This window comes from Numenius arquata, chromosome 7 (assembly GCF_964106895.1).
Source record: "Numenius arquata chromosome 7, bNumArq3.hap1.1, whole genome shotgun sequence".
In the NCBI taxonomy this organism is placed as follows: domain Eukaryota; kingdom Metazoa; phylum Chordata; class Aves; order Charadriiformes; family Scolopacidae; genus Numenius; species Numenius arquata.
In genome coordinates, this window is record NC_133582.1 from 10985950 (window position 1) to 11011322 (window position 25373).

The 25373-nt window shown below is 38.2% G+C and overlaps 1 protein-coding gene across 1 annotated transcript; it reads right to left on the reverse strand.

Moving 5' to 3' along the window:
* Positions 1–518: 518 nt before the first annotated feature.
* On the reverse strand, positions 519–20409 carry MCHR2 (melanin concentrating hormone receptor 2). The gene is made up of 5 exons (XM_074150925.1): positions 20228–20409; positions 12565–12774; positions 4075–4269; positions 1940–2059; positions 519–843 (listed from the first exon to the last, which is right to left on the reverse strand). Exons 1-5 carry the CDS (start codon positions 20407–20409, stop codon positions 519–521), a joined length of 1032 nt encoding a protein of 343 aa, XP_074007026.1.
* Between the last annotated feature and the right edge of the window lie 4964 nt (positions 20410–25373).

Sequence of the window (25373 nt, forward strand, 5' to 3'; positions counted from 1 at the left end):
TTTATGTGTCTCCTCCGCCTTTAATAGCTGCAGAAGCAAGTGTCAGATGAGACAGCTGTAGATAAGACAAAAATCAATAGTTACTCCCTTCTGAGTCATCAGTAACTAAGTCTCTTTTGGTCATTAACTTACAGTTTCCGTGACTCCACACACAGTGTCAGACCGCAAATGCCTGCCACAGCCACTCTATCTTCTTACTACCAGAGGACTGCAGTTTTTTAAAATCCACTTTTATCTCCGTACATTTGGTTCATCTATGTACAAATCACCATAAAAAAATCCCAAACAATGACACAGTAATGAAGAATATTTTTGCAGAGAATTCCTCCTCTAGTGGCTCTAACCTTTCAAACAGTGGTGCAGATCCTCTTCTTACATCAGCTTGACACTGTTGCAATTCCAGCAACAAAGCCACTTCTGAGTTAACACTTTCATAAAGAAAGTGAAATCAGACCCATCTATTGCAACCGATAAAATGTACACAGACAATGCATTTTTCTTGGGACAAGACCCTCCTTTCAAAAACTTGACTTAAGGGTATTTTCAATGACATTGACATCCCGTTCTGCCATCCTGACTTCCATGTTTGTGCACTGTTGGAGACGCTTCTGGAAGTTCCCACTAAGCAGGATGTAGAGAAAGGGGTTAATGCTGCTGCTGGCGTAGCTGAAGCAGATGGAGACGTAGTAGCTCACGTAGAAGGTCAGGGTTGGCTGAGAAACCTGAATATTCATGAGCTGAATCACATGGAACGGAGCAGCGCTTACCACGAACACGCTGACCAGAGCAAGCACCATCTTAGTGAGCCTCATGACTCTCTGCCTGGGGATACTGGTGGTGTAACTGCAAAACAAGGAAGGATCCCTTGCATGGAAAGTCGAGGTGAGAAAAGGATGGCATGGATTGAGTGTACTAATGAATGGCAGTTATTTGAGGCCAAATTCACGTACAGTGCAAGCAAAGGCCAGCTCTCAACAACTTCATTTTGTTGTTGTTTGCACTTTATAGTTTCTTCTGCTTAGGTTGAGTTTGATCCTATGCTACACACGTATGGGACCCACTGAGCATTGTTTACGTATATTTGATGAAATACTGGCAACTATTTTCACTAAAAATGCTTACTCTTTTTCAACATGGGAGCTATATAGCTTTGCATCGCTTTACATATATGACTACATTTTTTTGCTTACAACTGGAATAGAAATATCCAGTTAAAACCTGACTATCATGAGCTTAAGGGAGGCATAGAGAAAAGAAGTAAATAATTCGCCTGAGGAATTAAAAACCACACTAAAATGGAAATCAATTTCCTTTTTCATAGAAATTTGGTACAAGTTAAAATCCAAAGCAAGTAGTCCCAGAACTAAAACATTCTGACTAGGAGCTGCTCTCACAGAAACTGGGAAATTGTATTTCATGTTTCATGTGTCAATTTTCTTTTATTGCCTAGAATTCCCCAGACTGTAAACAGTGGCTCGTGGGGCCTGGAGTCCCCTTCCTACAAGATGGGTAATGCAGCCTGGAAGCACTCGACCGGCAGTTCCCTGGGGCACTGCAGGTGGCACCAGACCTGGCACCCACCTTCTCCCAGGGTTTCCTAATCTTGGAGCCATGAGACCTGCATGGGCGGGTGCCCTCATGCAGCCAGAAGTGCAGGGTTGGTTTGTACCTTTTTGTTGTCCTCGGATAAGCTGAGGACTTCAGCCATAGCTTTCTCCACAGTGTTTCCTTCTAACTGGGTTATCTTGCTCCCTTCCCTGAAGGAAGACTCCCCCTTAGTCTGTTTCCTGGGAACCTAATGCAGCCTGAAGCAATGAATGTTACATGATGCAGTGCCTAAATGTTGTTTTAGGGCTGTTCCTTTTGGCTTGTTACATACAAAATCTTTGCAGTCTGAGTAGAGCATGGGAAATAGGAAGAAGCATGGATAATACTTTACCTTCCTGCTTTCTTGTTTTGCTGATACATATCCCATGTGTAACATAAAATTAAAATATAGCAAATAAATATCAATGGTAAAGGAAAAAAGAAAGTTGTCGTAGTAAGGTAAAGCGTATACCTGTAAAACAAAATGAAAAAAGAACAAACAAACAAGGCGATTACACAAAGACTAACTCCTAAATGTAAAAAAATATAAATGACATTTTTCATCAAGTGGTGTCTGATTTGTGATTCTTGATTAGAGATACATGGAGCCTGTTTTACACAGCAGCAATTACCTAGAAGTCCAAGTACTTTCAAGTATTAAAGTCTGTGTTCAGCACTTCTAGGAATACTGTTGACAACAAATTACACCGCTTCACTTTCTAAGTTCTGCATGTGAGCACTTTTTCCAGTACCTGTATAATTAGTGAAAATTCTTGCGAGCATTTATGCTCCATGCTGTCAGCTTAATCCTCTGATATTTTGCTAGTCTGGTAGTAGACCAGTGATGACCATCTTCTGAGCACAATTTTTTCAACCATTCCTGCATCTTAAGTCTAATCGAACCTACACCATTTTTTCAAGTTGGTTTGCTGGTGTTTTGTTACAATTCGTGTTATTTTGTTTCTATTTATCCTTTATCAACCGAAGAACATCAAGGAAGGAAATTAGATTGTTTTGTTATGACTTGTTCCTGACGAATAGACAGAGTATTTCTTATCACCTTGCAAATTGAGATCTTTAAATTTGTTAAACTTTCTGGTTATTGAAGTTCATTGTTTTTTACTCTATCAGAGTCTCCTTTTACTTGTCTTCATACTTTTCTGTGTGAAAGCCGCTAATGTGGAATTAAACAAGCCTCTGACAATTGGTCATGCCATTTGAGAGACAATGGACTAGACTAAATTCCCCAAATCCTTTCAACTCTGTTTTTCTGCTATTTTCTCTGATTTCTTTCAGGTTATTGGGAGTGTCACATCCTTCAAAAGTTCTTGAAAATAATCAGTCATATTTCAGGGATTGTTTTTATTAATATCTTAAGTCTTCAGCAGAGAGTTTAATCAAATTTTGCTGACATTAAAAGATTTAACTTCTGTACACATTTTTTTCTCTTTTTCTGGTGCTCCAGAGTTAGAATTCATTCCATTAAAAATCTGGTTAAAATTCAATTGCTGGGAGGATAGAGGGGAGGAGCGGGGAAAGGGGCTGGAACAGAAAATGTTCAAATACACTCTTTTAAGCATTGTCTACATTAACAAATAGTGTAATGAATAGTGTAATGTAAATGAGTAGCGTAAATCTGTAGAGTGAAGTACTTGATGCTTAGGACGTGACACATTATACTCATGTTTGGGGGTTTAACTTTGAATTTTCTCTAACTGGATCCTGTGGATTGAGGCCTGAGTGCACAACAGGGGTTGAATTTCATTCATTGAGTTCCCAGAGCACTTTTTCCATCCTGATTTCACCTGAAAAGAATACAGATCATGTGCTCTGAAACTGCTGAATAATGTGAATTCAAGTGTGGTAATTAGAGACAATTCGGACACTCACTTCGAAAATACCTTCCTCATCCAAATGAACACACTAATATAAAAGCACCTAGAATCAGTCTAAATTTGCTATCTGTTAGATAAAGTTTTTAAAATTTTCTTCTATGTCCCTTGCTAGTCAGCCTGAATTTAACAATTTGGCAGGAATCTGCTTGGCCATGAGATACTGGAAAGTCAAGTGGAGTGTTTAATCTCTTCTGTGATCTATATCTTCCAAACATGACAGAATGCAGAGTCAGAAAGGGCAATGACATCCCATTTGTGAACAACAGTTACCTAAATGCAGCAGGAGAAGATAAGGAGAAAGAGAAATCTTTCAATTACATTTGCTGTGTGGGAGCTGTCTTGCTGAACTTTATCGTTCTGGGGCTGCCTCTTTATTACCAATATAATCTGAGATGCAGTGACTTGAATGGGACAAGGCTCAGCTTCAGCTTTAATCCTATTCCTTCCATCCATCCATCGATCCGTCCGTCCGTCCATCCATCCACCCAGCCATCCATCCATCTGCCCATCTATCCATATGCCTGCCTGCCTGCCGGCCAGGCATGTCAAAGACCAGCTGAAGACCTGATCCCCCCAAGCTTTGAAAGCTTACCAGAGAACATCGTCATGTGAGGTTAGATCAAAAGCGCAACTTTCCAAACCGTCTTTGAACTTTATTACTTTTGAGTAGACCCACACAGGGAACATCAGAATAAATGACGCCACCCATAAACATAAGTTGACTCGAATTGTCTTTGATCTTGTTCTCAGGTGGGTTAGGCGAAATGGCTGGACAAGAGCGAAGTACCTGTAAAAAGCAGGAAACAGCAATATAACAGAACAACAATAGAATATTTAGTTTAATATTGTTGATTGCAAAAGGAAAATTCTAAGAATAGCCATCGCAAGGTAAGGAAACTGCATTTTTAAAAAGTTGTCTAGTACAACATGCCAGAATGGCTTTTATTCAAGCAACTCCCTTAACATTCAACAAATGTTGTTATAACTGATCATGCTTTTTGTCACAGTATTATTTAATTAATATGATAAGAGTTTTTAATAAATTATAGTAGATTAGCTTGTAGGAGGTAGAATTTAAAAACTCAGACATACAAGAAGCAATCAGTGACAAAATCTAAGATGAAGTTAGTTCTGGAAAAGGACTGGAGATAATTTAGTGCAGACAAGACTGCTATTTAAAAAAAAATAGAACTTTCTGATATATTTTAGCTCTAGGAGAACTCAAGTCTGTTACAGATATAATTTAAATGTTTAGTCTCCACATAACTGAAGATACAACTGAAAGTCTTTGCTACTTCAAAAGTAACCTTCTGTTAGCAGCCGCTTATGATACAAAACAAATTCTTTTTCGTGACCTTCACGTTTTGTAAAATGTTGAGGTGAACTTTAATCTATCAGATCAAAATGGATCAAAGTGGGAAATCTTTGAGCTGAAAGCAGAATATTAAATGCAACAACACACATATCATAAAAAGAAAGGGAAGTTAAAGCAGGGTGTATTTTGCCTCTATTTTTTTCAGAAGTGAGTAGGATAGGTAAAATATCCACTGCATTTGGTATGCCTTTGCATTTCCAGATGAGATCAGACTACCTACTGACTTGACCACTGATTCACAGCTTAACAACTTGTTTGGGAAGAATAATGTCAGCTCATTTTAGAATAAATTCAACAAAGGTAACGACACTGGACAATTAATCTCTTCCTTTTTCTTTCCATCTTTTGCACACACAGAATCTGGCATACTGGGACCATCCATAGGCCTGGCCAAAAGGTACTGGATGCAGACAGTATGCAATAGAGGCTGAAAGTTCCCCGTTGCCCTGGGTCTTGGTGCTACTTTGTGGCTGTGAAACTCACTGCCCTCTGTAAAACAGTTTGAAGAGAGCTGCAGCACTGCCCTGTGATGGCTTTGAGGTGATATAAACACATGAGACAACCAGAAACCATCATCAACCGACCTCACTTTTGTGCTCCACAGGCCAGCAGCTACGGACACAGCTCTCGTCAGTGGAGTCTCCTAGTGGAGACCCCGGCAGAGGGATGATTCTCATCACATCACTGACAGCTTAAGGATATGATCAGTTATGATCCTCTCTGATATGTGATGAGAGGCCTACCACTGAGGTCCTAGCCCTGCTAGTAGTGGCTGTACCCATTGCCACCAAGATTGTGGGTGACTGGAGGCTTATGCTTCTGTGCCAGGAACACTGCTGTGAAGTTTCTTCAATGCAGCTGAGAGCAGAAGCTTAGTAATTGACTGGCTGCTTAAGAATGTGTTCACCAGGCTGAAACCTCAAGTTTAATTAGACTGTCGGTTAACTAGTCCAGTACTGGTATCAGTAAATAACCAAAAATGTCATTAACTGGATAGCAGTAACTTTCAATACCTGTCATTCCTTGGCTGTGTTACTGTATCTCTATTAACATATAGCCATACTTGTACATTCAATGCGATGTACGTATCTGATACAAACCAGAAGATCCTTGTCTATAGGTGCTGGCAACATGTTGCCTGCCAGACCTTGGACTTTTGCTTGAGGTCCTGTATTTGTTTTTCACAGATCAGGTTTACCAGCCTGTCAGAACATGGTGCCTGTGGCACTTCAGTTGCTTGGTATTATTGCCCTTGGACCAACGAAGATCAGGAACCAGGACATAAGACCAAAAAAGATTCATATTTCATGTGATAATAAATTATTTTTGGTCTTGAATATGAGTATGAAAGAGATTTCTCTAATTATTCAAGCTTTGCAACAATCAAGTTCTTCTCACTAAATAACATTAAAGTAATGGCCATTATTGCTAGAATCAAAAAAGGCTTTTCTGGCATATGATATCTTAAAAAGCTATGTCTGATTTCATGCAGTTATTCTCAATCTTCATGATGGTGACAGAAAGAACAGAAATCCTCTGCATTTGCAATGGTAGAACTGCTTTGTGCCATTCCCAGTTCAGCTACATCTCCTATTTCACTGGCTGCTTCATGGAAATAGCTTCTGACACTGATATTGCTTACAGGATCACTGTAATTGAGAGTAATTTACAGGCTTCTCAAGTTGTTAAAACTTGTGATTACTCCTGCTTTACAAAAAATTTGACCTCTTAGCTTCCGTGTAAGCATACTATGTATGCTTTGAGCTTGCTTTCATTTTTCAAGTGGTGCAAACTACATCTCCATGCAAAGTAAGGGAGCAATACTGCAACTCTTTTTTAAATCATCAGCAGAGATGTTTCCAAAGAATGAATACTGAAGAAAGCTACAACTGATATTGCAAAAAAAAAGAATCAGAAATAAGCTGTGAATTAAAGGAAGTATTTGTGAGAAAATGAAAGTGTGTAAGATGAAAATAGGGTGTGTTGGGGAAGCATAGAAAAGTGACATTAGTAGCTGACATGGAGTAAGTATGCACTTAACCAAGCACCCCTCTCCCCACAGGCTGCAAGGAAAGTGACAGGACATGATTTTCCATCCTTTGCTGTGCTCTCCATAGACCCTGTGAGTCACCTCTTAGACACATGCCTGCTGCCTGCTGTTAGTGAGAGATTGAACTTTATCTCGTGCCTACAGTTGGATGATATAAAAACTCCTTAATGATTTCATATGAGGTTTCAGTGAGCTCTCCCTTTTGTTTCTAGCTGGTTAAGCTCACAACGTACCCAACCAAAAAACAATGGTTATTTCTTATTAGCTCTTTCATTAAGAACTGTGTATTGCACGAAGGTTTTTAAGAAGATGCATAGAGATTTATTACCAGGGTCTGTAGCTGATGGTGTATAGTTACTTTAACAGAAAAATCAAAGTGAAAATAGGGAGTGTGGAAAGGTAAAGCTGTCCTGAGTGGCCAGCTGGGAAGAGAAGCAGTAGGGGAGTCTCCAGACAAGCACCCACCTCTGGGCCTCTTCTCCAGTGCCATACATGGTTCTCCCTTTAATGCTATTTCCACAGTATCACCATAGTTTTCATCAGGACTCACTTCTTCCCAGTTGCTCCTGCCTATGGTGCTGTTGGTGCTGCTGAGAGCACGCTTTGCTGAGGCTACACACTGACTTGCTGTTAAGTTGGGGGGATGCATGTGTTTGGGTCCAGTAATTTCAACCAGAAGCTTTGACCACAGGGTAGGAAAAGGGAGGGGAAGAAGGGGTGATTCCCACGCTGGTGGCAGTCACTTCCCACGAGAACCCACTGTAACAACGCGGTTGGGCTTGCAGGTGCAGGGCCGGAGGATAACAGGGTGAGATCCACAGCGTGGGAACAAGGGGAAAGTGCTGCCCCAGAGGCTCTGGGAAAGGCTGCTGAGGCAGCTTGGGTGACCAGGCGCAGAGCTGCCAGCAGAAAGCCAGCTACAGAGCTTCAGAGAGAGGGCTGTTAGCAATGCGAAAGGCTGAGGCTCTTAAGGCACCGTGTGACGTGTGGCTTAAGGGATGGTATTGCCTTTGCTCAAAGAACCAGAGCCCAGTGTAGCTCAAAGCTTATCAACAGTGAATGTAACATTTTGATAGCAGCTGCAGTCTAGTGCTTGTCAGACTAATGGAGTTTGTAATAAAACTAGCTCTGTTAATGGGTGTGGTGTTGGAGATCATTAAGGGAACGAATTGCACGTCTAAATGAACCCTCTAGCCTGGGACGGGTACTGAATCCACATCTTCCAGCTCCAGAGATGCCCATGACTGCCCACTTACCGGAAACAAACAATAGCGGGAGTGTCTGAGCTGCATCTCTGACACAGAGAGACAGAGAAGAAGGTAGTGATGGAGCCTGCAGAGCTCTCAAAAAGCACAAGGCACCAGGTATGTGGTGCCTGTTACCCATGCCTATTACAGTATTTCTTTTTTGCTTTTCTGCCAAATTTGCTGTTACAGTGCTGCCTGGAGCTACGCCTGTGAGACCAACCACCACCAAGTACATGGTATGATCATGAAAGCAAAAATGACACTTTGGAAGAGAAAACATTTCATGGGAACATGTGCTCCTAGTTAATGTTGTAGCTAATTGCATGTCATCTTGTCTGATTCCTGACAAAGTCATAAACATGTGGTCATACTTCCGTCATGCACATAGGACAAGGAGAGGGGAAATGTGTCTTAGAGCTTGGATTTTTCCTCACTTTTTTTCTTCCTGCCTCTGGACATATCTTAACCTACCATATTTGACATCCTATGGTCTAATGTGATTACTAAATATTGCATATTTATCGTGTATTGACACTACCATTATTATTCTTGATATAACTAAGTAGTATAAATTATCTGCCAGTGTTAATTAGTAATATATTATCTGAATTGGCTTAAAATATACTGCTGTTAGGATTGCCCCAAGAGGCAGCAAAGGGTACTACACCCAAAGGCAAATGAAGGGCTGCTCAGGAGACTGAGCTTTCATGAAGCTTTTACCTTTTCCTCTGGCTGGGATGTTTGTGACTGCATGTGAAGTGAAGCAAGGAGCGACAGAAAAAGGAGTGTGAAGAATGGGTAAATGGATTAGTCCATGACAAATCAAGTGGTTCTGGTTTTAAATGACTGAAAGCCCATGGCTTTCATAGAGATATGGCCCCACCCTACCAGTGATGCTGCCTTGGTAAATATTTCTTAGAGCAACATACAACAACGGGAAAACCGTGAACATATTTTCTCACGCCTGTCAGTCTTGGCTGCTGCAAACACTTGGAACACCTGCCTGTTTCTTCTCAGCCATCACAGAGCTACTTACTCCAGATTTATCTTTCCAGCTTCATCTTTCCATTTACGTGTCTGAAGCGTTAAGTGGACAGGCTAAATAAATGTTTATGTAGCCCTCAAAATTGACTGGTACCCTATGTAACTCTCAGGCTTCAAGAACTTGCTCAGGGAAATTCTCCCATGCAGAGAGACATTTTGCAGACAGGTTATTCACCAAAAGAAATTATTTATTGGTTATTACAACAGATAACAGACAGCTAGGGCTTACCACCCATGTGTGACACTCTTGAGTCTTTATTGGACAGCTGTCTGTGAGAGTAAAGGGGCATCTTCAGACTCCCTGATTTTTGTTAGCATTTTATACCTCTTCATGCCTGTGTCTCTCTTCTTGAACCTTTCAGCTGCTGTCTCCACCTCAACAATCTTGTCTCTGGCTGCAATCTATCTTACCTTTCTTAGCAGGCATGTTTCTATTCTAGGTACTTATGCAAAGCTTAGCATTTAGCAACTTTCTCAGGAGGCTGTGACAAGATTATATAGCTGTGCCATACCAAAAGTACACCTTGGATCACAGCAACTGAACCCCTATCAAGAGGATTACACCTTTTCATATAACAAAAGTTTGCAGAAGTAGACAGAAGCAGGTGCACTCTGTAAGAAGGGGCCTAAACAGTGGCATTTTCCTCTGAGATGCTCCAGTGGATTCATATGACAGGGAATGAGATGTGCCTCAGTCTCCTGTCATAGGAATAAAGTCCGACATAGGCTTACCAGCTGCATCTTGTGTACCATGAAGGAATAAGGAATGAAGTGACTTCTGAGTATGGATCAGTTGTCTTGAATGTGTAGGTCTTGGATATTTTTTTTAAAATGTCATAGGCCAAAGTGGTCCTTTGCCATTTTAAAAAAGTCACTATCATTGCCAATTGCACTGTTAATCTTCATTTAAGTCAAGAGACTTATTGGAATGTTCCAAGTAACAACATTAGTGTAGGACATCATACTGGACCTTCTTTTCACCCACCTCACCATCTCTCCTGTCTCACCAGGGACTGCAACATAAGAGTATGTCAATATTTGGGCTTGAGGAGATGCTGTCTGCAGCGTATGCAGTTCTGATTTCACTTAGGCCAGATTTGTATCGTGATATTTTCATTGAACAGTCGGATTTACTCTTCAGGTACACGGGGGTAAATTATGTTAGGATTGCTGTCTATGTGTGCCTATGTGCATCCATGTCCAAAGAACAGGTGCTGTGAGTTGCTTCTTATGAAATTTTCTAGTGAAGTTTCATCCAGGTTTAATTTATGTAATGCCTGCCTGTGGCACAAACATCAATCTGTATGAAAAAAATGTGTTTGATGTCAGTTTAGGAAACTTTCTCATAAATTTTAATATGCATACTCAACTTGCATAGTTTTTACAGTTTTCCGTATGTTTTTTATTTCATATTAAAGTGAGTAATGAAAAGCAAACTTTTATACATTGTACCCCTCATAAATTGACCTCTAAAGCTCCATGGAGAGAACAGCTGGCTTTGCCACTTCTTAAGATCTTATAAAGAAATTTGATTTGCAAAAAGAAATGCTGAAATACTAAAGTCTCTGTTGGACCATTGTCTGATATAGTTCACTCCTATTATGAAGTAGAGGATTTATGGGAATAAAAACATTATCCAGCAATATGACAGGTATTAATTTGCATGGTGGTAGTCATTTTATTCAGCTCAGGCTTCTTCAGGAACTGCCTTCCCAGGTCTGGTCTAGTCTTGTCTTCCTTTAGAAGTGCTTTTATTTTTGCGAAATGTGAAAGAGAACATGAAGCTGTCCGATATTGCATTAGCCATAGCATTTACTAAGGTATAATTATGTTTCTTGCTTTTATTGTGAATTTGGGATGATTTTACAATCAAAAAATCAAACAAAATCTCATAAACTCTGATTATTTGTTTTTGCAAAATAGCTGATTTAATCTTTTCACTTAATGAAAGCTCTTGGGTGGATTCAGAGGTGCTTTACTGAAACTATCAAGCACTAAACAGCTTGGGAGATTGTTATCTGAAAAAAATGTTTGTCTCTCTTGGCTATAGTGTCATAATTGGTAACAGCAGTGATAAAACAAGTGGGAGAGAAGCAATTTGAAGAGCTCTCCCTAGGCACATGTATTTGAGATGGAAAAGCTTGCCTCAGAATAGAAAAGAAATCACAGGATTACCCTGTAGTTTGGAAAAACCCCCAAATGTCTATTTTAAGACATGGCTTTACTTGGGACGTAAACTGTTTTTTATACCAGGTTTTAATATTCTGTCTTTCCCTATTAGGATGTCATGTCTTTTTCCTGCCTTAATACTGTCTTTTGCATAATTTTTTTTTCTAAACCGCAAGATTAAAGATACTGCTATGTGTAAATTCTTCAGGAATATAGTAAAAGTCTGTCATTTGTCACATCACTCATAGGCAAATATAAGAACAGAGCTTTTAAAATTAAACTTCAAAGGAATTGATAGTTTCTTGGCTCTTTTTAAACTGCATGTCAACCAAATAAGACTTCTAATATCATGCATTAGTGTAGCCTCCTTATGATAGCCATTCTTCAGCCATTCTTCATTTCAAAATTATTTCAAATTTTCAATTTTCTACTTTCTGCTTTCTGTTTTCTGATAATTTTTCTCTCCCTCTCTTTAGTGTCTACATTCTTCTTCCATGGAACCATGCCGTTTGGCATGCTACAAGTTCAATAGCAACCGTCCTTCTCATTGGCTCTGTTTATCCTAGCTCATAAGTTCAAAGTTGTTTCTTGAGTGTCTTAATGATTGACTAATGCCTTGTGCTATGCAGGGAAGTTTGTCTTCATGTTGTTTTCCTTCTCTGACATATGAAAGAAGACCTCTTTGGTTCAAAGCAGACTTTTCATTCCTGAATTTGGTCATTTTTTCCTTAAGATCAAGAATACAAAGAAGCTGTTTTTGAAATCTTTAGTTACAAGGAAAGCTAAAATTCTTGTTGTACTCTTACTGTATTTTAATAAAGGTTTTAAAAAATAACAGATACCATAGGTTTCTGCAGTCTGCCTGGAAGCCAGTTTTGTCTTAAACAAGAATGGTTAAAACAAATCTAGTTTTAGTGCACATTAAGTGATATCAAGCTGCACCTCTAAAGATAAACCCCAGAATACTAATACTGGTGGTGACTAGGATCACTTAAGGCCGTGTTCACAGCATGATGCTGTAGCAAGACTTAAAATACTTCTGTCACCTCCACGAATATCAGAAAAGGATCCCTGCAGTTTTCAAAATCATTAACCATAACTGACGGCATTTCTCATTCTTGAATTACTGCAGCTTTACATAAACACAATCAGGTATTATTGTGCTTGAGTACAGAATTAAAATCTGAAACCACATACCTGTCCAGACTCATTGCAGTCATAATGGCGCTGCATGTAAACTGGTTGCATGTATCCAGGGAGGTAATGATGGTGCAAAGAGGGCTGCCAAAAACCCACTCACCTCCACGTGCCCATTGGTGAATGAGAAAGGGCATGCCAATGATATGAACCAAATCTGCTATGGCCAGATTGCAGATGTAGATATCTGGGATAGTTTTCTTCTGAGTTCTGAAATAAATTGGAAGGCACGAAGATGATTACTTGACATAGTTACTGTGTTGTTTTTCAAGTATAACATTGATAGAGCAGGCCTCAAAACTGAATGGCACACAAATAAATACACTGTCAGAAAGACTATTTTATAGTCAGGAGAAGTTTTTCAACCCAAAGATATTTTAAACTAAACATTTTAGGCTCAGCAAAAATATATTGGTCATAATTTTGCTCTCCAGTGAGGTTGAACAAGCTATTTGATTTATTAACATCAGCACAATTACCCATATTCTCCTTTGAAAACTATAAAGTGTTCAAAATAAACACAGGTCTCTTGGACATAGCAACTCTAGAAATATCAACCTAGCATTAATAGGAGTAGACATCAGAGCCTTCCTGTGATGCAGTGTACCTGGGGCTGAGTCTTGCTTAAAGATGCAAACAGAAGGTTTTCAAGTGCTAAAGGTAAAAAAGGGAACTGGCAAAAGAGTAAAGATCCTCTGGGAAAAAAACCATCATGCAATCAAATATTTAAAGATAGTATCCTGAAGTTTATACATACATAGGGAACACAACTGAGTTAAAACTAAATGCACAGTATTTATAAAGTACTGCAAGTTTGGCTTTTCCAGTTTCTTAATGTCTATATTGCATGGCTTCTGTGTGATATATATGCTTCCCTAGATTCCTTTACCAAAATGTAATCCTTAGTACACCCCCTGATTTAGGTCTGGAGGAATGTTATACATGCAGTTGAAAGAACTCCTGACTTTGAATTGCCTTGTTCTATATAAATCAAGGAAAGAAGCACAAAGCGTCTTTGAGAAGCACTGATATTTATAAGATATCTTTTAATTACAGGACTTTCTAAAAAAGGTTCCTATCCACAATCTCCATATAGAAATCACCTTACCTAAATTAACGTACAAATTAGATGCCTAGTCTGAGTGTTTATCTAGGTTCTCTCTCAGTATCTCTAATATCTCTAACTGATTTTTTTTTTCCAGTCTACTGCAAAGTACCAGTTTATTTGTCATTCTTACTGGAAGACACAGAAGAACCTGCAGCTGAGAGAAATCCACCTGGCTGCCCATAAACCACATTCAGAACTCCAACTCTATGACCATCATTTCCTAGAATGACCTGTGTGAGAATAGTTTCTAATTTCATATTTTTCATGATGCCTTCACTGCATACTACAAACTATGAAATAACTATGTTTCCAAAGAAACAAATTTAAGTGAGAGGGAATGAGCCAGACAAAAGTATTTTTTTCAAACATTTTAGTAAATTATGAAGTATGATTCACTGTCATCTGGTTATGATGCTGAAACCAAAGCCAGACATCTATAAAGTATATCTTCTGGCACTAATGACCGGCGCTTGTGGAGAGAATGACGCATATGTGATCTTTTTCCTCCAGTGCCTTTAGCTTTGTGAACATTGAAGGATGCAAAATCCCCAGGAAAAAAAAAAAGCCCCAAACTGTGTTTCCTGTAAGGCATCAAATGGTACCATTATGCTCAAACACACAGGTTTCAAAGCGTCTGAAAACTGCCTGCACATGTAATTTTATGAAAAACTTAAAACGGTCTTTTTCTGCTTTATTTCATTCATATTAACAGGATAAATCATACTAAATTAGAAATTACTTTTGGACACAGAATAAGCAACTTAAATTCTCAACTCTCACACTTTATGCTAAACCTAATCAACAAAGAATGTACAGTGAATAGTTGTCCCATAGTTGATGTAAAGGGAAGTGTTGTAATATTCACTGTCTCATGCTTTACACTAAGGTTAAGACAACTATGCCTTTTTAGATTAGCATCCAGAGGCGAGGACAAGTGTTTTCATATAGATTTTTGTATAGTTTCCTGTGGTGGCTCAAAGCCACAATATTTAAATGGTATCTTGTGCAGTAAACTTTATAATCTCAAATAATTTTGGCCACATTTTATAGTTATAACTTCCTTATCTTTTATTAAGATGGTGGTGCTTGCCTTCAACAACAACAACAACAAATAAATCCAGGAAAATAATAGTGATAGCCTCAATTTCAAACTCCTTTATTTTCATCCTTTCAGTGATTTCTACCTTCTTGCCACAGATTTGAAAACTTCTCAGCAGTTTCTCAAGCCGCAGATATTAGCTGGTCAGTTCATCCTTCCACACATGCCAGGTTAATTTCTCTCTCTGAAGCACCCTATGAAAAATGTACAAAAGGGCAACTGCTGTTCTGCAAAACCTGTGAATATGTCAAAACTGTGGTTAGTCCTACCTTCTCTTCAATTCTACTTCTGCAGATTAAACTCATTAAAAATGGATTTGAATGATCCCAATCCATTAAAAAAAGAAGTGTTGAGCATACACGACAATGTGATAATCCATATACTGGCTGTCACTCCAGTAACAACTTGAAGGAACATGACAAGTGCATTATGTCTTGTCATCAGTCACTATTTATCCCCTCTGACTGCATTACATGCTGTCATCAGTATTTATTTATACCCTCCTGGACAGCGAGTCTTCATTAACTAGAAGCTTAAGTGTTAATTTGGAAGTGATCTTTCAGGTCAAAGATAAGATGATTTATAAGTATCACACATTTAAAAACTTAAGCACGTACTCTTTCTTCAAATAGGAAAGGTGAAAACGGCATCCCTTATGGACTAGGTCTGCAACGGCAGGTAGCACAAGCTTCAAAGTTATCCCCCTGCCCAGGCCTGTCCTCTCCTACAAAATCTTACCATTCCCAGCCAACCACCTTACTTAGAAGCAGCTTTTTTAAATTTCCAGCTCTGACGGTAACCATAGTCCGCTTCCCTTCTGCTCACACTTGGATTTTACCTAGATCCTTGGTCCCTGAGAAGAACAGGTGCAACAGCAGCATTCCTACACCTACTTAACACTGTCTTGTAGCCCTTTTTTGCTGGCAAGCACACACTGTGCTCCCTCTTGGGTTGTTTCTGTACATGTTATTTTCCACTAGTGGCTGAAAAAACATCTCAATATTTGTCAGGAAAGTCTTGTATCTTTTCTCCTTTTAATTGAGGGTGGAATTCTTCTAAGCTAATTTTATGTTTGAAATTTAGACCTCTAATGTCTCCAAATGATCTTGACTCCTGTAATCATTGCAGAGAAACACATGTCTGTGAGCAGCTAAGTCTATCTTAGATAGGTATATGACAAAGATGATATGTGTTACTCTCAATGTTTCTCCTTGGAGAGACCCAGGTGACTGGCTTGGGCAACTAAAGCTAAGCTAAACAAATTTGCTCACATCTGTACAATTGGATAAGGCCTATAAAATCTTGTGAGACTGAACCTCGCTCATTTCTTTTCACCATTATGAAAAACTGCACAAAGAAGTTTCTGTTCTATATCTCTGCCTCTGTGCCTTTCCTCATTTAACCATATCTGGTGATGAATTCCAAGTAATTCAACTATCTAGTTTGTGATTGGATAACAATTTCATCTAATGTTTAGCATTAGATTAGCAATAGCTGCAGAAGTTTGTCCAAGATATTCTGGTCCAAAAAAATATTACTGTTTAACTGAATCTCACAGTCAAGCCAGATAACATCACTTAGGGACATGTATCTGTTGCTGTGCCAAATGTCATCATGGGAAGTCCCACACTTCTAACATTAGCTTGTTTTTTATTTCTGACACAAATCTAAAACAGAATCATAGAAATCAGAGTAAACTGATAGCATGCTGTCTCAGTGCAGAGACACTTAGCTTTCCCATCTCAGCAAGGAATGAAGAACAGAACAGCTGACATACGTTGTAGGGCACTGGGTATGTTGTACAATGTTTGGGGTTTTTTTTGCTGGATTTAGGAAAAACAGGAGCCTAAAATTGGAAGAGATCTCCCTTGTTACAGAACTGAGTCATCAGCTGTCACAGGTAACAAGATCAGAAAAGATCTCCTCGTAACAGAGTAGCTTCATCTCAGAAATACTGATTTTACTTCCACTACTCTTACTGAAGGCTTTCACAGGACATCACTGTTCAGGAAGGTAAAAATTATAATAGTCTCCCAGTTATTAGTCTTTAATACCTCCTGACTGAGGTCTACCCAATTGTTCTTGTACCAGTTTGGCCTTTAGTTTAAACAGTCCTTTACCCTTTCTACTGTATTTGATCCTAATTTATAGAGAGCAAGCACAGACATCTGAGCCTTTTTAAAAACAAATTTAGGTGAATTTTCATAGTTCTCCATTCTTCTGGTTCTAGTACTTGCTCTTTTCTGTTCTTATTCCAGTCTGAATTTCTTATCTTTCCTGGAAACAGCTGGTGAGAGTTGTATTTCAGGCCTTGTTATGAGCCTGGAGAATGGCATTAGGATTTCCCTCTTTCCCCCAGAAAGGCAGACCCTTACACGTATTACAGCTGTGTGTGCTTCTCACGCAGCTTTAACCTATTGACAGCCCACAGCAATCCCAGGAGTTTTTTCTGTGGGTTTTCTTTTTTTTTCTAACTGACAGCAGTGCTTCCTATTTATAAAAAAATGCTACTGCAAAAAAATTCTATGGCTTCGTGCTATTAAATATTACTGCATTTCTATTGCTCTAGTCCTTCTATTCTTTATTGGGTTCTCTCTGTGTGACAGTCTAATACTCCTTCACATCAGCCAAAACTCCCCAGCGTATGTCATTAGGGGTACTATTGACACACTCCTACACTTTGCCCCGAGTCTCTGAGGCAAAGTATGAAATCTGGCTGGCCCCACAATCAGTCCCTGAAGGTTCCACTTTAACCTATTTCTCCTGAAAATCTTTTCTGGAAACTTGTTTCTTATCAACATCACCTAATACCATCCACACTTTAGCTATTTTTTCCCTCATGTTGTAAATCTTGAACTCATTAGATTGTTCTTTAGCTGAGTTAATAACTTCCAACATGATAACATATAAAATCTGATAACATAAAATCTCTGATCTGGATAGGTTATCTGTGTGTAGCGGTTTCAAAAATTTTCTGTTGGTGACTACATCCAGTTGCAAATACACCTCCAGCTGAAGACTCAGAATGCAAGTAGTAAGTTTTGTGACACTTATTTGCAATCTCTATTTTAGGAAATACTATTTTACCACTTACAATTAGCTACCTTATTAAAAATCAAGTTAATCTGAAAAGCCATACTTATAGATAATTGAAATTGTATTTGATTCCCTTTTCTGTGACATATTCTTCTTTAAAAAAATAAAGTCAGACTAATGCAGTTAATTGGGGTCATCTGGATCACATTTTCCCCCTTCACACAAGAACATAGCCATTGTCCCACCAGCTGGTCCACCAAAGTCAGTAGGTTTACATAAAACGCTTGCTAGTAGAACTGCAGTTTTGGGGACCAGTTTTTGTAGGTTGCTGGGATGAAGATTATTGGGTACTTCTGGTTGACACTGAACTCTTGCGGCATTTTCTCCACCATTTTCTTTTCCATTAAATAGCAACATATCTCAGATCCCTCTGTTATTCCCTAGGGACGAAACTAATTCCCACAAGGAGTGCCAGCCAAAAGTCATTGAGTTACTAATTTTTAAACCTGAATCTCAGTGCACAGGCTTATATCACATGTAATTTTCATTAGGATTTCTAGGTATTTTCTCCCAATAAGTTGCCAATAATACAGTTTTAATTCACACTTAATGTTTATCCCTAGCTGGCAGACCTGTAAATAAAACTGGGGAGCTGAAATTCCAAGGTTCTTTCTTTACCATATTCTACCATAAGTAAAGCATTTGTTACTGAAAACTAAATAACTTACTAGTCAATTAGAGAGTCAATCTAGCTTCTTTCTCTCTTAAAATAATTGACTTTGTAATGCTAACAAAATTAAAATGCATGCATGAGAAAATGTGTTCAATACAGAATGAAGACACAACTCAGAAGCTGAGCCATTGAGTAAAATCCGATGTACTTAGTGAAAGGTGAGAATTTGACATGGTTATTTTTCAAAATGTAACTACATTTTAAATATACATTCATCTATAAAGCCTGAGGTTTGTGGCTGTCTTTTTTAGCGTTGGTAACTACCATATTAAATTTTTAACATACTACTTTCAAATTATTTTCCCATGTATAAATGTCCATGCCCATAAATTTGAAAGCAAATATGGTTTAAATTATATTCTTTTTTCCAACTCATTGTCTGTGTCTATTCCTTCTGTCTCTCATATTTTTATTTAAGCTAAACAAAGGCTTTTCACCAGGAAGAAAAAAAAATATCTTTGTTCCTTCTCAGTTTCCTTCCATTCTATTATTTTAGAGACTCTACAACTGATTTTTAGAAACTCAATGATGTCTTTTTTCCTTTCTGTTCATTCATACGTTTAAAAAGTCATATTGCCATTATGTTCACTTCAGACATACTGCTTCCACATTTCTTTTCTTCTGCATTCAGATTATGAGCTACAATCTGCTTGAGTGTACCAGACATTGGATTTCTGGTAGTTTCAAGGAAGTTTACCAAAGCTCCAGGGCTAAAAAACAATTAGTTCTAGATAGGCCTTTGGAAATCTTTCCTTTAACAGCACAGCATGTAGGGGTGGAGTCCATTTTAATTAGGACATTAATCCTTGTGGAGTGTGACATATATTATTTTATGCTGTCATAATTCTTTGTGTTAAATTTGCTCTGCAGATAAAAGCCACTTTTTCAAGATACGTGTTTATGGATTTCGAGTTTGTGAAAGCATCAGCCACTTAACAGCAAATTATTATATAGAAAAAGTATTTTCTTGGTAAAATGAAGAGACTAGAAGGTGTTTTCTTGCATAAAGGATGGCTGGGTCAGATTTTATGACCCAAAAAACTTTAGCAACTTCAGCAATTTAACCTGAGAATACAACAAAAATACCTTGAGGTATTAATTCTTGTCATGTGAGAATCCTTGACTGGCACTAAGACCCTTGTTTCCAGAAGTAAGGTGATGCTGGAAAGAAGCAATGAGTTCTAGGAAGCTGCTGTAAATGGACAAAAGTTAGATAGAGTTTTGTTATTAAAATAATCTGAGCTAGAAGTGCAGTTTTCAAAGGAGAAAAAGACTATATTTCAACTGATCTTAAAAGAATTTTGTAAAACATTATAATGCCTGGCTAGTACCATAACTACAGTTTAAAGCTCAGTCTCGGTTTTACATGTGCCAGCAGGAAGATTGCTGCCAATTTTAACAGAAGCCAGGGAAGAAGGCATGTATTTTGGTTTCCTTGAATATGTTTGACATCAATCATGCACTTAAGTGCTTTCTCACAATAGAAAAGGCTAAGCAGGCATACATTACCACTATCTGTAGTCATGATTTAATTATTTTTTTTTAATGAGAAGTAAATGTCAATGACTAAACGAAACATGAAAAACTTCCTATCCTTGTCTTTGCTGGGCAATTCACTTCCTTAGTGTAGTCATCATTTATTTTTTTCAGCAACAAACCTTATTGCAAAATGTATTCAATTCCATACCTTATTATTGTGAACACAATGAGGATATTTCCAACTAAGCCTGTTGAACAGATTATCCCAATCAGAGAGGGAAGGATGATTGTCTCTGCAGCAGCGATCACCTGGTAATGGTGCCATCCACTCCAAGATCTGTTAAACAAACCTGGTGTACCGTTCTGACAGGAAGGATGAAATTCACTCATTCTTCAGTGACCTTAGGACTTAGCTCTATAGTAGCAAGAGAAAATAATTTATTTGTGGACTAATCATTTGACTATCACTGGTTAAGTCTGTTATCTAAGTGTATATTACTGTTTAGTGATCATCTGAATTTCATAAAAACCTTTCACTGAAACATTTTGTCCATTCAGAATGGGACATAAAGAACTGGATGTTGCTGTTTTCAAAAAGAAATCTGTGATGTAATAACATGTGAATGTTATTATTAATCTGTGATGTAATTAACAGAATTTTGTAATCTTCCAAGACACACCATTTTAGAATCATAGTGTTTATTCTGCTCTCAGAAAGCCCATTGTCCACTTTTTCTCTTGGCTAGGGTGGTCCCTGTAGACAAGAATTTGAACACAATCAATCAATGCACCCTTGCAGCAAAGAAGGTCAATAGCATCCAGTGCTGCATTAGGCAGAGCATTACCAGCAGGACAACAGAGGTGATTCTTCTCTTCTACTTAGCCCTGGTGACCCATCTGCAGTGCTGGATCCAGGTCTGGATTCCCAAGTACAAGACAGACAAGGACTTACTGGAGGGCCATAAAGTTAGTGAAGGGTCTGGTGCATCTGGGATACAAAAGCCTGAGACGGCAGGGGTTGTTTAGCCTGGAGAAGGCTCGGGGAAATCTGAGCAATGTATGTAAATACTCAGTTGTAGAGGAGTGAAGATACGGGAGCCAGACTCTTCTCAGTGGTGCCCAGTGACAAGACAAGAGGCAATGGGCACAAACTGAAACACAGGAAACTCCATTTGAACACAAAGATTTTTTCCCTGTGAGGATGGTCAAACCCAGGACCCAGGTTGTCCTGAGAGATTGTGAAGTCTCCACATACTTCCATCTCTCTGAATATCTCCTCAACCTGTTAAAAAAAACAGCTGGATGTGGTCCCAGGCAACCTGCTTGAGCAGACCCTGCTTCGAGAAAGATGTTTGACTACATGATCTCCAGAGGTTTATTCCTACCTCACCTGTCCTATGATTTCTTGAATATGTGAAATATGTGACTATGATGTTAGATCAAAGCTTTTTTATTCAAAACCACCTCTAAACTTTTGTGTCCATTTCAAGATGCCTGAAGCTACAAGAAACCTATAGTTTTCTCAGCAAAAAGTTATACCTGAGGACAAAGAAATGCATATAGCCCATTTCTTCAACAGCTCCACCTGTTGCAGCAAAACTGTCTTCTATCCAATACGTTTACTTTCCATAATACAATGAACAAAATCAGAATCTTTATCTTCAAGATTCTTAATTGTCTAGATATGCAGTCCAGTATTTCCTAAAGTAAAGATGATGTATTTTTCCTTAGATCATTTTTTCCCATCAGTTCACCTATGCAGCTGTACACTGAGTCTCTGCTTTATTTGCCTAGTGCAACTTCAGGCTGGCAGGATCTGAACAAATATACAAAGGCACTCTGCTCAAAACAATTTAGTAAGCCCTGCTGAGAGTCCAGCAACTTCAGATAAGGCACTGAAGAACAATACCACCCTGCAGTACACCCATACACAACTTTAAAAAACAGTAAATTGAGTGGCAGATCATACTTTTGTATTTTTAATCCTAATTTTAGACATATTTACATCTGTAGCAAGTTTGATCTTTATTTCAGTAAATATAGTATCTTAAAGCAAAATTGCAGTCTGAGATGAAGTAAAAAGAATCCTTCATCTAATATAAAATTCCCTTCTGTATTTGAGATTAAAATCACCCTTTTACAAAATGTCAGTCTTTACAGAACAATGAGTCACTGCTCTTCAATAACGTCAAATTAACAGTAACAGGATTCTGCTGTTCAAGATACAAGGCAGGCAGTGGGTAATAAATGCTTAATTTACTTGCCAAAACCAGGGGGTCCAGGAGGCTACCAGAAATCGGAAAAATTAATGAAAATAAAATGCAGAAAGATTTTTTAAAATCTAATTTAAAAATAAGCAGTTTCCTGTTGTTTACAGAGAAGAAACTTACCTGCAACAAAATTTTCCCTGAGTACTAATAGGGGGGTAATTTTTACACTCATATAATGCATTTAAGTTGAAGACCACCAAGAACTTTACAAACTTTGTGTTTCATAGCAAAGCCACAATGTAGAAAAGTATCTTTTGATGGTAAAGTTTGATCTGTGCTGTCTGACGCCTGAGTGAGTAACACGTGATCACACAGTTATTTGTATTGGTGAAGACAAATGGCTCCTTCAGAGAAAACAATTTCTCTTCACAAATGTGTTTGAAACCATTCCTTACTAAGGTGTTTATTAGACACATTAGAGATGTGATCACTACATATATTATAGCAAAATCACATACCTTTCAAGAATTAAAAAAGTGGAAAACCCCAAATTGGTTCTGTAATTAGTGTAACCTCCCATTCCCAATGAGTGATTGATCCAATCGTTATTTAATGTTAAAAAGATACACTGGGCTAAAAAGAAAATTGTGCCTGTTTAGTGCTTAGCTTCTATGAAGTGAGCGTTACCTTTTTTGTCAAAAGGGCAGATAAGAATCTTTCAGACAACAAAAATCCCACATTTCTTTCTGTTTGAAAATGTAAGATCAGCACTTCATGAAAGAATTGGGAAAAGAATAAACATTTAGTTTAGTAAGTAGATGTCAATTATAGCAGACTGACTTTAAAGCTAATAAACCGTTCTTTTTTTCTAACTTTTTAAATTGATTAATTAAAGACCATTATTTTAGTGCTTACTTCCAAAAATATTGACATCTGTCCCCCTTTACATTTTAGTTGAGGAGCAGAAAAAAGCCTTATAATTTAATTAACGTCATCCCTTTTTCAGTGACAAAACGTAAAAGCTAAAATATACTCTCTGAAGCTTCACATTTTTAATACATCCGTTACGTGTCCGCATTTCCTTTGACAAGCTATTACAATACAAAAATGGAGGGCTGAGTCAGTAAGGAAAACATCTTAGCTAACCTAAGTACAGCTATAAAAGTGAAAGCCATATAGTCAGCATTGTGAAGACAAACACAAGGATATCTTCTCACGGGCCCTAATGATCTAGTAGCATAATTCTTTCTTGTACCTCATTTCCTATAAACTCTGGCAGAGAAAAAACTCTTGCAAGTGTAGCAAGATACATGTAAGTATCTGCATTTTGCAGACGACTAGCTAAACAACAAAGGATATAACAACCATGCCTGAGGCCATTGCACTGAATCAGTGGCAGAAGCAAGAATTAAATCCACATCTGTTTTTTTCTGAGCACAGTCTAACCTGGTCATCTTCCACCTAAATAAAACTGTTGCCTTGTATCATAAATCAGTTTAATTGGGTATGCTAGGACTGATGATGCTGGGACACTGCTATGTTAACAAGAGTGCCCTGACCATGTTTTCCTTGGAAAATTTGCAGTCTGTTTGCTGCAAGCAGTGTGCCATATGTTACATGGCAAGGGTTTATTGTTTAAGCAAAGTGAATAGCAGCTGTGGAATGAGTCAATTTAATTTGCTGACACAAGTGTGAGAGAAATACCAGTTTACCTGTGTGTCAACCATGCCCTTCTTGCAAATGATACGACCCTGTTTCTTATTTTTAGAAAGGAACAAAATAATAAAATAAAATAAAATAAAATAAAATAAAATAAAATAAAATAAAAAGTAATGTATGAGATTGTTCATAGACAGGGCTGGGTTGTATGAACAATTGGGTGAGGGTAGCTGTGTTCAAATGAAGAGTAGAGGAGAAGGGAAGTAATTAAGCAGAGATCTACCTACTTGGCCTAAGAACTGAAGAAGGAATTTGGACCACAGAATATCTACCTCAGTTCTGTAAAGCATTGCTAAGACAGGTCCTTCCGCCATCATGCAACAAGCCCATCTGCACCATGATGACAAGACCAGTGCTGGAAATGCAAGGTAAATGTTGCTGCTTAGATTATCCATTTATATCCACAGAGGTTGAAGAACTTGAAGCAGCACATATATTTAAACAGTTTACATGGCTTTTTGTAAGAGTGGATATAGGATACTTCCCATTACTTGGACATAGTACTAAGTTTCAGAATGAGCAATGAACTGGACATCAAATTAAATGAGAATGCAGAAATGTTAATATCTGGTTTAGGGTCTGTCCTGCTATTTTAACTCACTGGGATGTCATCAGAGAACTGGGAGAATTACTGCTTATGCTTCTTCTATATCCCCCCGTTTCACTATACCTACAGCTCCATTGTATCTTTGCTCCCACATAACCTACCTGATGGACAAAAATTCAAGACCAGGTTGTAGCTAAGTGATATCACATGTCCTTGTCAAGTATAATTTTCCTCGGTCTTTATGTGTGGTGTACTGCCTACCACCAGGAGAGATAAGAACCTTCTGGATGTTCCTTCCTTACTCGCTTTGCCTTGGCTTCCCACGCAGTCTACTGCCCACACAGTTGTATCAGATAACTGCTGGTAATCTGGGTTTACACTTTTCACAAATGCTTACCTAAGAGAACAGCTGTAACTTTCCAAACCAATATCAAAATTCTTATGTTGTTTTCCAAAATAATAACCCTGGATTAACAAACCACTGTGGTGTATACAAACATCTACCCCTTTGATAGATCCTTTTCTTCTTTTTTTTTTTTTTTTGGGGGGGGGGGTGGGGGGGAGGCAGGGGGAGAGAGGGAAGGGGAAAGGGAAGGAATGTAACAACAGAAACCTAGAAAATACTGAAAATGTGGCTCAGGATATGACATTTTTGTTGAGTCATAGAATTTTAATGAAATCGTAGCAGAAGCTCTGCTCAGAGATTTCTATGTAAGACCAATATAAATTCAATAAAAGAACTGCTTCAACAGAATTTTTAAGTAAATCCCCAGCTACTCTTTAGTTGGCATTACAAAGGAGCTGTTTATTTCTGTAATTCTGATGAATGAACATGAGTTACACTGTTAAAACAGAGTCTGATACCAAAATGCAAGAAA

Excerpts from the sequence above, each read along its gene's own strand:
- MCHR2 (XM_074150925.1), bottom strand. The coding sequence starts at position 20,409 with ATGAGTGAATTTCATCCTTCCTGTCAGAACGGTACACCAGGTTTGTTT. Across the intron at positions 12,775-20,227 it reads ATTGTGTTCACAATAATAAG|AACTCAGAAGAAAACTATCC; the intron begins GTATGGAATTGA and ends AATTTATTTCAG. Across the intron at positions 4,270-12,564 it reads ACTGCAATGAGTCTGGACAG|GTACTTCGCTCTTGTCCAGC; the intron begins GTATGTGGTTTC and ends TGCTTTTTACAG.